The sequence below is a fragment of the Oncorhynchus mykiss genome, chromosome 1, assembly GCF_013265735.2.
Source record: "Oncorhynchus mykiss isolate Arlee chromosome 1, USDA_OmykA_1.1, whole genome shotgun sequence".
Taxonomy (NCBI): domain Eukaryota; kingdom Metazoa; phylum Chordata; class Actinopteri; order Salmoniformes; family Salmonidae; genus Oncorhynchus; species Oncorhynchus mykiss.
Window position 1 is genome coordinate 13782113 of NC_048565.1, and position 14263 is coordinate 13796375.

Sequence of the window (14263 nt, forward strand, 5' to 3'; positions counted from 1 at the left end):
GAATGTTTACTTCATTTTCTAAATATGATCAACCCCTAAACTAAAATATAAATCGGGTGGTTCGAGCCCTGAATGCTGATTGGCTGAAAGCCATGGTATATGGTATACCATGGGTATGACACAACATACATTTTTACTGCTCTAATAGCAATTAGACACCTCGGGGGGTTGTGGTATATGGTCAATATACCACTGCTAAGGGCTGTATCCAGGCTCTCCGCTTTGCATCGTGTATAAGAACAGCCTTTAGCCGTGGAATAGTGGCCGTATACCTCACCTCCTCGGGCCGTATTGTTAAATTTTTCCGTATGTGTAAAATGACAACTTTTCCATCTGGGTTCAATGCCAGGGAGAAAAGAGCTCAGTTGGTACAGTATCATGTGTCTTTGGACAGAAGTGTCTCAGGGTTCATTGAAGCTCTTCCCATGTCTTGCACGATTGCCACACCGTTAGCGAATGCCATTCTGCCTATGTATTACACCCATTGGTATATTTCACAGATTTAGGTGTCTAAATGGATTGAAAAGTATTACATGTTGTTTCTTTAGTTGCAGCATGGAACATTGTATTAGGATTCTTCAGCCCTAAACCAATGACTCTACAAATGGAAAATCACTACATCAACAACGCCCACGACAATTTGGACAGACGAAAGACAAGAAAGGCCTTTGATGTGCGTTCGCAAAGCCTGGCCGTTATTTAACCCTGTTTCCTGATCTACGGGCAGAATTCCTCAGACGGTGGTCAAAATAGATATCGTTTCACGGGGATGAAACAGAGTGGCTGGGCTGTCTAAGGCATTGCATCGCAGTGCTAGAGGCGTCACTATAGACCCTGGTTCGATCCCAGGCCGTATCACAACCGGCCGTGGTCGGGAGTCCAATAGGGCGGCACACAATTGGCCCAGCATCGGCCGGGTTAGGGGAGGGTTTGGCCGGGGTAGGCCGTCATTGTAAGGTAAGAATTTGTTCTTAACTGACTTGCCTAGTTAAGAAAAGGTTAAATAAAATAGCCTAACTGACTGGATGGGAAAGGGATGGTGTGAAAGCTCTTCTTGTAGGCTGAACAGCTCGTCAATATGAACCGTTCGGTGTCCCCTCTATTTCTCCAGGACTACCTAGTGTATACTTCTCCAACGAGACTACAAGGTCACTACACAGGGTTGTTACAGGAGAGCTTCATCAAGAGACTAAGGGATCAATTAAAAGCCAGATCCTTCATTTTGGGGAATGACTCTTTCTGTTGGGTCCTTTTGCTCTGTCAGATGGCATTGTATTCTCCTAGGACTACTTAGTGGTCTTTACTATTGGAGTCTGTGGGCTTCTAAAGGAGACCTGATACGGTTGTTCATACACAGGGCTACCACTCAGGTGTGGTATCGCCAACCGTGTATTGTCTCTCCACCCTCTGCTGTACGTTACGGTATTCCCCAGTTATGTGTTTCAGCATTACAGCTCAACTCGGTTCCAGAGACACTCCAAAGGGTGTTTGGCAAAATGTTGAGAATAAGAAGCCCAAGAGAAGATGTGGGTGAAGGGAAAGGCCAGGCCATCTTGAGTGAGTTAAATGTGTATATGTTGGTGGTGAGTGGTTAGGATATGGTTAGGATATGGTTAGGATATGGTTAGGATATGGTTAGGATATGGTTAGGATATGGTTACCTGAGGAGATGGAAGACAAGTAGTACAACTGAAAATGTCAGTAGTGTTAAATTGTAAACTCTAATTTCTTGAGGTGATATTCCAAAAATGTCTCTATTAGCACAAAATGTGAATTAAAGCTTGCCGATTCAGTTAAACATCAAAATCTTTGAGGTTCCCAGTTTGAGGGAGCAAACGGTGACTGCAGATAAGTTGTGTACAGGTTATTGCACACACCTTCCCATGCAGCTCCTGTTACAAAGTTTCAGGAAACTTGTACAATACTTATTTTTTTAACTCACCCCTATCTAGGCAAGCGGCGTGTGTTTGTTGGCGGTAACCGTGTTTTGCAAATGCAATGAAGAACAGCAAGTGAGTGTGTCAATGGAAAGTGGTGTGAGAGGACCCACGGTTTATGAGGACTATTTGGTGATGAAGTGGGGTGGCAGGTAGCCTAGTGGTTAGAGCGTTGGGCCAGTAACCGAAACATTGCTAGATCGAATCCCCAAGCTGACAAGGTAAAAATATGTTGTTCTGCCCCTGAACAAGGCAGTTAACCCACTGTTCCCCGGGAGAACGTCATTGTCAATACGAGTTTGTTCTTAGCTGACTTGCCTAGTCAAATAAATCAATAAAAAGGGTTGAGAGGGAAATAAATATGTGAAAAAGGAAAAGAATCATGTTGCATATCAAGCTGTTTATTTTCCTGCATGGAATGGTGAACATAAAAAAAGATGCCTGGATGCATTTATAATAGGGGCATCCTTTGTCTATGTCATTGTCTTCTGCCTAAACTAAAAAAAAATTATGCATAAAAAAACGCTATATTTTCTTACCAATTTCCTTAAAATTACCTAAATTTACCTTCATCAACACTGATGCAACCAATAACCTTCAAAACATACAGTATACTGTAACATCCATGTACAATGGGCTTTTCACCTCAATACCCTGTACTTTTTAAGTATAGGAATATGCTGTACCATCAAAAGAAGAGAAAGTCCTTAAATACATTTTTAAAAAACAAAAAAAAGGAAAACGGGAAAGTTTTCAACTTAAATCCAGTTCCCAGAGAACAAACAAACCTCATTCTATTACTGTGGCCTTAATACAAACAATCAGAACATTCACAACACTAGTTTTTCTCCTCATTTAATCAATGTTACAAAAGTCCTGCATTATAAAATAGGGCAGCTTTAAAATCAATGTAATTAATAAAACTATACAACATACACACACCACGTCTCCCACAGTCAGGGCTTTCAGCCCTGCCTGCTCCATCGCTTCCTTGTCTTTTTTAGGTGTTCCTTTGTCATCATCAACTCTTCTCCCCACTTCTATACCCAGAACTAAATTACACACAACACAAGAACAAAAACAGACTGCCCAAACTATTGCTTAGTATTTCTGTCTTTAAAAAGGGTGTAATTTTGTCGTATCTTACACACACACACAGCCAAATCTTGCTGATTAGATGCTAGGCTGTTCACAACAAGTTTTTGTGACAAAAAAATGTCCGTGCAATTGTTTTTTCCCTTCGCTTTTAAGCCGTGGAAGCCGTTTCTTTTCAATAATTCTCACTATTGTCATTTGTTTCACATTTAGTGCAGATAATTAGGAAAGTAATGCCCAACTCATCGCTAAAGGGTAGGCAAGGACAAAGATAAAAACTGTCACACTAAAGGACAAACACAACCCACGAAGTCTTACTACTAAACCATCACGAAGGCTTCCCCCAAAAAACATTTAATTGACTTGTTTAACTGATAAATGTAATAGACAGATCAACAGGTAAACAATGAATCTACGTCTGGAAGTCTGTTGAAATGGAGGAAATAGAAAGTGGCATTTTATTTGTTGGACGTCATATTTTTTTGTCTGTCAAATGTGGATTTTGTGATGGAGAGGAAGTTTGACTTGTTTAAGACTTGCTTGTGAACCACCCCCCCCCCCCCCCCCCCCCCCCCCCCCCACCACCACCGCTCCAAAAAAAGGAGAACCCTAATATATTTTGCGGTCGACTTGTTAGTGTTGAAAACAAAGACAGTAGAATACCCGAGCGAGGCTGACTGGGCTTTGCGAGCCCTTTGTTCTCCAGGAGTGGGTCTGCCTAAGGGACCGACCACCAACCATGTAGCCAGTCAAGTGCAACCTAACTGTGGTAAAAAATAAAAAATAAACATCACAAACAAATGACTAAATGACTGTCTACATGAGTGCAAGCAGCTATTGCATATTCTTTTCTCTTTATTCATTTCTGAATAAAAGAAATATTAAAAAAAGGAAAACTCCAAAGCCAAAAGAAGTTTCCATTTAGAAATTTCAGCAACATCCATAAATATCTATAGATTAGTATTCTCAACACAAAGAAGGGTTAAGGGTCGATGACTGGGGGGTTAACTAAACTATCTTCAAGATATAAAGAGGTCTATTCCTACTTACGGAATGAGTAAAAAGGGGGCCATGTCGGGGTGATTGACGCTGGCCTAGTTAAACAGTAGTACAAGACAGATATAGTGTTTCAGGTCTTCTACACACACAGCACCTCCATGGTGCATCATAGTGTGCTGTCGTACAGGCCTGAGATGTCTTCCATTTCATCATTCATGTTTCTTATCAGTATAACAACGCTGATTCAGTTTCACCACAATGGGAGGTGGGGGATGAAAACAAATAAGAAACAAGATCAACTCTCCACATTGGAACATTGTGCAACAGCTCGGGACTAGACCATCGCTCAAGGCACATTTATGAGGAACAATTGTTTCGTGCAATTAGAGAACATACGAACTAAATATATACTTTAAGATTAGAGTTTTTTTGTTGTTGATCATTTCAAGAGGGAACGAAAGAGGAAAAACGATTCAGAAATGATGAGAAGCGAAGAAGAGTCTGAAAGACGTTCAAGCTGGTTGATTGTGAAGGCCAGCAGTAAAAAAAGCCTCTCGAAGGGCCAAACAGATAGAGTCTATTGGCAAGTGCCTGATGTTGGGATTAGGATACTGTGTCTTTATTCACTAACTCTAATCTATGTAAAGGTTTGTCACTAACACTACAACATGCAGATAAAAAAACAACATTTTTAATACTTTTATTCAGTTTTGATCGAGGGTGGATGAGTCAGTCTTAACAATGTGTATATATATATATATATATATATATATATATATATATATATATATATATATATATAGTATAGTAAAGAAAAACAAAACTTCAATAAGTGGTAAATTGCATGCGAAGCAACTGAAAAGCTTCGCCGTCTGGTTGCAATCTTGCCTTGATGTAGATATCAATGTGTTTTCAACACAAATGGTCACTCTTTCTCACTCAACTACAATCCTCTGATTAGACTCCCAGCCCATAAACCAACTGCAGGAACAAGTGCTTCTGATTGGACAAGGCTTAGAGAAGGCCTAGCCAATCAAACAGGCGAACCAGAACTTGGATGCGCGGTAAAGTGGAGATTTATGTTTTCGATATTTGCTCACATTGTATGTTCTTGATTTTGCGTCATGAGAAATTTCAACTACTACTTATTTCTTTTAAAATCAAGTGCTTTCTTAAAATAAGTTAATCACTTTGCTTTTTAAAAATTAATAGCAGACTAGATTCTTAGCTACAAGTTTAAAATGACAATATTTCTAAAAGGGATTTACATTTTTTACATTCTACGATACTAGCAAATTTACAAGATGAACAAACAAACAAATAAAAGACAACAAAAGCTCAATACATCTGTTATTTTCTCACCAGACCATCGTGCTAGTTGACTTTTTTTTGTACCCCGATATTTTAGAGGTGTGAATGGACGAGGAAGAAAAATATATGATTTTCAACTATTTTAACGACATATCCTACAAAGATATTTAATTATCCAACCACTATCCAACGAAATTGCACTGTCCTCAATTCAATATTCCACTGTTCACGATAGTCATAGATGTCTCCAGTCAGTTTGTAGAATTATAGACCTTCGCCCTTTTGCATTGTATAGCATTGTAAAACCGTTAGTTTGAACTGAAATGACCTCTATACAAAAATGTAACATGAACAAGCCTCCCAGTCAGAGGTTTTCTCACAAGCTTCTCATTGAAATACTTCTCTTCTTGCTGCAGGCTTTAAACCAGTTTCAATATGTCACCTGATTGACCGATATTAAACATGAATACCCCATCCCCTCTCTGGTCCCCTGTGAGTTCATAGTGTTGGTTGTTCTCCTCTGCATGGTCTTTCAGCTGCACTGATGTCCCTGGAAAAGCCCCGTGGTGGGGTGAAGACCTTCAGACCTTCAGACTCTTGGCTGTGGGGGAGTGTCCCTCCTCAGGGTGGGTGCTGGGTAGGTCTGGTTTGGGGTAGGGTGGGGAGACTGAGAGGTATTAACTGGTTGGTATCTGACCCAGCTAAAACCTCTACCTCCGTGAGCCACTGAACCGAAAACAGAGTCCGGTAACAACCATAGAACAAAAGGAACAAGAGCTCTGATCTTCCTCTCGTTTCGGGACATGTGACGCCAGCAGAGCTTTATACACACATGTACACGGGACTCTTAGGTCTCTGTGCCGGACCTTCTCCACAGGTCGGCTACGGCAACGAAGGGTTGAGGGAAGCTCTTTTATTTAGTCAGGTGATGTCTCCCCCTCTGCGGCAAAGTGGGGACGACGAGAAGAAATACAAAAATAAACAAACACAACGTGTACCAGGAAACATACGCTAGCTCTTTCTTGGAACTCCAGCTAGCACATCCAATAGACAGCTGGGGGGACTGGTACTATATATGAATATAGACATATGAACCATATGAATGAGGGTATATATGGGCTGTATAGATATATAGTATGTACGTGTGTAAGCAGTCAGTAGCTCTGCTCTTGTTTTTGGGGGATGGGAGAGGGCGGGGTGGTCTGTTGTAGCCATGCAGTGACAGATTTGAGGGGTTGGGCTTCTCTCTGTCAAACAGGTGAGCACGTTTGCAGGGTTTCAGGTTAGGTCACACTCAGGGGAGAAAGTAGGGGGTCCAGCGATCTGTCCAGCGGGCTGTCCAGCGATCTGTCCAGTGGGCTTTCCAGCGATCTGTCCAGCGGGCTGCTAGGGGGTCTGGAGTCCCTAGCCCAGGTACCACTGCAGAACAGAGAGAGGGATGAAGGGAGACAGAAGACAGTTGAGATAAAGTTAATTTAAGCAGACAATAGATCAGTTCCTTTGCCTCAAGTCGGTGCTCTACCTTTCCATTTCCTTTCCATCTCTGTCTCACTCCCTCTCTACTGAGTACCTAGTTGCTAGGCAAGGGTGTTCCTATACCCTCTATCCAGCCGGTCACTGTGTGCCTTCTGAACAACTTCTGCCATGCTTTACTGTGTTTAAGCTCTGAACAAAGTGAGGGGGAGAGAGAAAGGGAGAGAGAGAGGAAAAAAAGAGAAAGACAGACAGACAGACAGACAGACAGACAGACAGACAGACAGACAGACAGACTGAGAGACTGAGAGACTGAGAGACAGAGCGAGACAGACAGACAGACAGACAGACAGACAGACAGACAGAGGGGGAGGGGGAGGTGGTTCTTCAGGTTAGCTGGCTGGCCCTCCGTAATCCTTCACTCCATTGTTCACGTTTTCAGCAATTGAGCAAGCGCCCCTCCTTCTCTTCTCTCCGTTTCTCTCCTCCTTCCTCCCATCTCAACATCCCTCATCCCTGCCCCAAGTTCAAGTTCATCCCCGTGTTACGTCATGTCTGGTTGCCCGTGACAACCAGACAGACGTCGACGTGACTACCATTAGGAAGACCCAGGTTGCCTTCCTGTGTATCCCTCTTTCTCCCTCTCTTTCTCCTTCTCTGTTCTCTCTTGTCACTGTTCTGTGAAGTTGGAGCACACAGCCGCTGCCGCAGACACAAATACATCGCTATTGATTCAGAGGGAGCTCACACACACATACACACACAAACACACTCCGCCAGCCCCTCTTCTGACACACACACACTCCGCCAGCCCCTCTTCCGAGACACACACACTCCGCCAGCCCCTCTTCCAACACACACACACACACACACACATACACACACAAACACATGCCGCCAGCCCCTCTTCTGACACACACACACTCCGCCAGCCCCTCTTCTGACACACACACACTCCGCCAGCCCCTCTTCCAACACACACACACACACACACACATACACACACAAACACACGCCGCCAGCCCCTCTTCTGACACACACACACTCCGCCAGCCCCTCTTCCAACACACACACACACACACTCCGCCAGCCCCTCTTCCAACACACACACACACACACACTCCGCCAGGCCCTCTTGCGACACACACATACACGCACGCACTCTGAAACAAATGCACACATGGAAACCAACTTTGTCTCTACCTGCTGGAAGTAAATAACAGACTGCTGTCTCTCCCTTCTGCTCTACTTACAATGAAACACACTTCAACATAAAGACACAATGACAAATATGGTATATAATCACCAAACTAAGTCATGAGACTAGAGGGGACCCAAAGCTAAAGCGTTTCAAATAAAGGTATTGTTTGTGTGTGCTGTGGGTGTGTGTGTGTCTGTACTGTGTGTGTGTGTGTGTGTGTGTGTGTGTCTGTACTGTGGGTGTGCCGTATGTGTCTATTGTATCTGTGTGTTGTTTGTGTGTCTGTACTGTGAGTGTGTGTGTGTCTGTACTGTGTGTGTGTGTGTGTGTGTCTGTACTGTGGGTGTGCCGTATGTGTCTATTGTATCTGTGTGTTGTTTGTGTGTCTGTACTGTGTGTGTGTGTGTGTGTGTCTGTACTGTGTGTGTGTGTGTGTGTGTGCGTCTGTACTGTGGGTGTGCCGTATGTGTCTATTGTATCTGTGTGTTGTTTGTGTGTCTGTACTGTGTGTGTGTGTGTGTGTGTCTGTACTGTGTGTGTGTGTGTGTGTGCGTCTGTACTGTGGGTGTGCCGTATGTGTCTATTGTATCTGTGTGTTGTTTGTGTGTCTGTACTGTGTGTGTGTGTGTGTGTGTGTCTGTACTGTGGGTGTGCCGTATGTGTCTATTGTATCTGTGTGTTGTTTGTGTGTCTGTACTGTGTGTGTGTGTGTGTGTGTCTGTACTGTGGGTGTGTGTGTGTCTGTACTGTGTGTGTGTGTGTGTGTGTGTGTGTCTGTACTGTGGGTGTGCCGTATGTGTCTATTGTATCTGTGTGTTGTTTGTGTGTCTGTACTGTGTGTGTGTGTGTCTGTACTGTGGGTGTGTGTGTGTCTGTACTCTGTGTGTGTGTGTGTGTGTGTGTCTGTACTGTGGGTGTGCCGTATGTGTCTATTGTATCTGTGTGTTGTTTGTGTGTCTGTACTGTGTGTGTGTGTGTGTGTGTGTGTGTGTGTGTCTGTACTGTGGGTGTGCCGTATGTGTCTATTGTATCTGTGTGTTGTGTGTATGTCTGTACTGTGGGTGTGTGTGTCTGTACTATGGGTGTGTGTGTGTCTGTACTGTGGGTGTGCCGTATGTGTCTATTGTATCTGTGTGTTGTGTGTATGTCTGTACTGTGTGTGTGTGTGTGTGTGTGTGTGTGTGTGTGTGTGTGTGTGTGTGTGTGTGTGTGTGTGTGTGTGTGTGTGTGTGTGTGTGAGTGTGTGTGTGTCTGTACTGTGTGTGTGTGTGTCTGTACTGTGTGTGTATATCTGTACTATGGGTGTGTGCCTGTACTGTGGGTGTGTGGGTGTCTGTACTGTGGGTGTGTGTGACTGTACTGTGTGTGTGTGTCAGTGGGTGTGCTCCTGCAGGTTGCTAGCCGGTCTGTCGCCTGCCTGAGCAGGACTAGCTCCTGACTGGTTGAAATTCTACTGTCGACACGCTGCTGCTCGGCGGCAGGGAAGACTGGAAGGTTTTTAATCAATACAAGTTACTGACTCTAGGACTTTCTGTCTCATTCTCTCGATCTCTCTCTCTCTCTCCCTCCGTCCCTCCCTCCCTCCCCCTCTCTCTCCTCTCTTCCTTTCCTCTCTCGCTCTCCCTCCCCCCTCTCTTCCTTTCCTCTCTCTCCCTCCGTCCCTCCCCCCTCTCTCTCCCTCCGTCCCTCCCCCCTCTCTCTCCCTCCGTCCCTCCCCCCTCTCTCTCCCCATCCACCATCTTTGTCTACTCAAACTTTTCATCCACTCCACCTCTACCTACTCCTTTTTCTTCTCATCCCTCCTTCACTAACTCCCTCCATCTTCCCCTTGTCCCGATAAGACTGAGGAGAAGAGCTCTTGCAGACCAAACACTGTGTCTGTGTGTGTGTGTGGGGGGGGGGGGTTATGTGTGTGTGTGTGGATAGTGGGGTAGTGTTACCACACAGTGGGCTGGTGCTGACAGCTGTGATTTAGACTGCAGATACTGCATCAGAGCAGAGGGCAGAGAGAGAGATGGGGTAGTGAGAGAGAGAGAGAGAGCGATGGAGAGAGAAAGACAGAAAGAGAGATGGGGTAGGGAGAGAGAGAGAAAGTTAGAATGTCCACACACAGTTATTAGCATAGGGACACGTTCACTCTATTAGCAGTGTGTGTTGTGAACCAGAAGACAGAGGGCTGTTGTTGAGGACATGTGGTGCTCTGCTGAGCTGGGCTCTGTGGGCTGGGATCTGTGGGCTTGGCTCTGTGGGCTGGGCTCTGTGGGCTGGGCTCTGTGGGTTTGGCTCTGCTGGGCTGGGCTCTGCTGGGCTGGGCTCTGTGGGCTGGGCTCTGTGGGCTGGGCTGGGCTCTGTGGGCTTGGCTCTGCTGGGCTGGGCTCTGTGGGCTGGGCTCTGCTGGGCTGGGCTCTGTGGGCTGGGCTCTGTGGGCTGGGCTGGGCTCTGTGGGCTGGGCTCTGTGGGCTGGGCTCTGTGGGCTGGGCTCTGCTGGGCTGGGCTCTGCTGGGCTGGGCTGGGCTCTGTGGGCTGGGCTCTGTAGGCTGGGCTCTGCTGGGCTGGGCTGGGCTGGGCTGGGATCTGTGGGCTGGGCTTGGCTCTGCTGGGATGGGCTTGGCTCGGCTGGGCTGGGCTTGGCTCTGTGGGCTGGACTTCGCTCTGCTGGGCTGGGCTTGGCTCTGCTGGGCAGGGCTCTGTGGGCTCTGCTGGGCTGGGCTCTGCCGGGCTGGGCTCTGCTAGGCTGGTTGGAGCTGGTGCCTGGGGCCCACTTTAACACCAACCATTACACTGAGGTGTGTTCTAGTGCCCACAGGAAAGCCTACCAGATGCGCGTCTGGGATGAGCAATGCCATGCGTTGTGGGGCTGGAGCGGGCACAGGGAGGGTGGGGCGGGCACCTGGAGGGTCGGGCGGGACATGGCCATTTGTGACCCTTGTGTGCCACCAGTTACCGGGGGGGGGGGGGGGGGGATGTGTGCACGCCTTGCTGAGGGAAGTGAAGAAAAGCAACATTGTTTTCATTCAGTGTTCTGACAGAACAGAAACTGGTGAGGATCTCCACCACACACATTACATACTTCAGTCATCCTCTGTTTCTCTCCCTCTCCCTTTCTCAATCTCTTTCTTTATCCTCCTCCCTTTTGGTCTTCCTCTCTATCTATCTCTCCCTCTACCCCCCCCCCCCCCCCCTCTCCCTTGCTCCCTGAATGAGACATAAAACTGTAAAAGCACAGGCTTCTTTTGGGAGGTTAGAGATGATTATAGCCCTGTTTTTTATTCGAGACACTCTCTCTAGCTCCAACCTGGCTCTAGACAGATACTCTGCTCTCTGTCACACACTCACACACCATAATTGTCAATAGGGGACAGCTGAGGTTGTGCTGTGAGAGCCAGACATTCAGGCCAGTAAAAGTGGTGGTGGGGAGTAGGACTTTCACAGCAGAGAAAGAGGGAGGGAGAGATAGAGAGAGAGAGAGAGAGAGAGAGAGAGAGAGAGGAGGGAGCACTAGAGACAGAGAAAGTGGGGAGATGGAGACAAAGGCAGAGAGCAAGAAATGGAGAGAGATAAATAGATATACACTGAGTTTACAAAACATTATGAACACCTGCTCTTTCCATGTTAAGGCAGCCCCCCACACCTCTCCGATTCAGTTAAATGAGGAACTGTACAACTGACTAGGTATCCCCCTTTCCCTTCCATAGACTGACCAGGTGAAACCTGGTGAAAGCTATGATCCCTTATTGATGTTACTTGTTAAATCCACTTCAGTCAGTGTAGATGAAGGGGAGGTGACAGGTTAAAGAAGGATTTTTAAGCCCTGAGACAATTGAAACATGGATTGTGTATGTGGGCCATCCAGAGGGTGAATGGGCAAGACAAAATATTGAAGTGCCTTTGAACGGGGTATGGTAGTAGGTGCCAGGTGCACCGGTTTGTGTCAAGAACTGCAAAGCTGCTGGGTATTTTCACGCTCAACAGTTTCCCGTGTGCATCAAGAATGGTCCACCACCCAAAGGACATCCATACAACTATGGGAAGCATTGGAGTCAACATGGGCCAGCATCCCTGTGGAATGCTTTCAACACCTTGTAGAGTCCACGCCCCGATGAATTGGGGGCGGGGGGCGTAATTCAAAATTAGGAAGGTGTTCCCAATGTTTGGTATAGTCAGATCGATAGATATGAGAGAGAGAGAGAGAGAGAGAGAGAGAGAGCGAGAGAGAGAGAGAGAGAGAGAGAGAGAGAGAGAGAGACAGAGAGACAGAGAGAGACAGAGAGAGAGAGAGAGAGAGAGAGAGAGAGAGAGAGAGAGAGAGAGAGAGAGAGAGAGACAGAGAGACCAGGCGTACAGCCCCGGGGTTGGAACAGTAAATAATACACAGGCCAGGGGAGAGAGAAAGGTGGGGATTCCAACACCCTGTGTCGACAGCTGTGTGCTCTGGGCGATGTGTATGTGTACGAGTGTGTGATATCAAACCAACCAAAGGGAGAGAGAGTAACCATCTAAACCCCTCCTGCTTTTTGAAAGTCAACTTTAGCTCATCAAAAGTAAAAAATAAAAAATAAGTAAATATGGATTTTACATTTATATTTGTTAGTGTATTTTTGTTCTATTTAACTATAAAGTGTATTGAGGTGTTTAAATGATAGATAGTGATAGATAGTTAGTGGTAGATAGTTAGTGATAGATAGTTAGTGGTAGTTAGTGGTAGATAGTTAGTGATAGATAGTTAGTGGTAGATAGTTAGTGATAGATAGTTAGTGGTAGTTAGTGGTAGATAGTTAGTGATAGATAGTTAGTGATAGATAGTTAGTGGTAGTTAGTGGTAGATAGTTAGTGATAGATAGTTAGTGATAGATAGTTAGTGGTAGATAGTTAGTGATAGATAGTTAGTGATAGATAGTTAGTGGTAGATCATTAGTGGTAGTTAGTTAGTGGTAGATAATTAGTGGTAGTTTGTTAGTGATAGATAGTTAGTGGTAGTTAGTGGTAGATAGTTAGTGGTAGTTAGTGGTAGTTAGTGGTAGCTAGTTAGTGGTAGTTAGTGGTAGATAGTTAGTGATAGATAGTTAGTGGTAGATAGTGGTAGATAGTTAGTGATAGATAGTTAGTGGTAGTTAGTGATAGATAGTTAGTGATAGATAGTTAGTGGTAGATAGTGGTAGATAGTTAGTGGTAGTTAGTGATAGATAGTTAGTGGTAGATAGTTAGTGGTAGTTAGTGATAGATAGTTAGTGATAGATAGTTAGTGGTAGTTAGTGGTAGTTAGTGGTAGATAGTTAGTGGTAGATAGTTAGTGGTAGATAGTTAGTGGTAGATAGTTATTGGTAGTTAGTGGTAGATAGTTAGTGGTAGTTAGTAGTAGATAGTTAGTGGTAGGTAGTTAGTGGTAGTTAGTGGTAGATAGTTAGTGGTAGTTAGTGATAGATAGTTAGTGGTAGTTAGTGGTAGTTAGAGGTAGATAGTTAGTGGTAGATAGTTAGTGGTAGTTAGTGGTAGATAGTTAGTGGTAGTTAGTGGTAGATAGTTAGTGGTAGTTAGTGATAGATAGTTAGTGATAGTGTAAGGGAAGCAGTGTCCTGCTAAAGGCTGTGGTAGTACAACATTCATGTCCCTTGTGGCCAATCCAATATAGCCAATCAATATCCCCACTGATCTGTGAGTAACGCATAGCATTACAGAGGAAGACCAGGCAGCGTTCTTAAGGTCTTTTAGAGAGCGAATGCAAATGTGTGTGTGTGTGTGTGTGTGTGTGTGTGTGTGTGTGTGTGGTTGTCTTCACAGTGAAATACTAGCAGCAGGTAATGGACAGCTGCACCGTACTGATCTGTCTGGGTGTCCTAACTGAACGCCTTCAAGGTGCTTTTATATGGACAGGAGTTGCTTCACACACATACATACACACATGCGCGCTAACACACACACACACAAATCAAATTGTATTTGTATCATGTGCCGAATACAACAGATGTAGTAGACCTTACAGTGAAATGCTGAATACAACAGGTGTAGTAGACCTTACAGTGAAATGCTGAATACAACAGGTGTAGTAGACATTACTGTGAAATGCAGAATACAACAGGTGTAGTAGACCTCACAGTGAAATACTGAATACAACTGGTGTAGTAGACCTCACAGTGAAAGGCTGAATACAACAGGTGTAGTAGACGTTACAGTGAAATGCTGAATACAACAGATGTAGTAGACCTTACAGTGAAATGCTGAATACAACAGATGTAGTAGACCTTACAGT

General features: G+C 45.1%; 1 protein-coding gene across 7 annotated transcripts in view; it reads right to left on the minus strand.

Annotated features, from left to right (window-relative positions):
• Positions 1–3614: 3614 nt before the first annotated feature.
• Positions 3615–14263, minus strand: part of LOC110485551 (nuclear factor 1 A-type) — a 303738-nt gene continuing 293089 nt past the window's right edge. For all 7 annotated transcript variants that reach the window (XM_036946569.1, XM_036946510.1, XM_036946686.1 and 4 more), the window contains one exon: positions 3615–6761. In XM_036946569.1, coding sequence (XP_036802464.1) covers positions 6747–6761 — 15 coding nt within the window. In that variant the 3' untranslated portion in view covers positions 3615–6746. The remainder of the gene's footprint in view (positions 6762–14263) is intronic.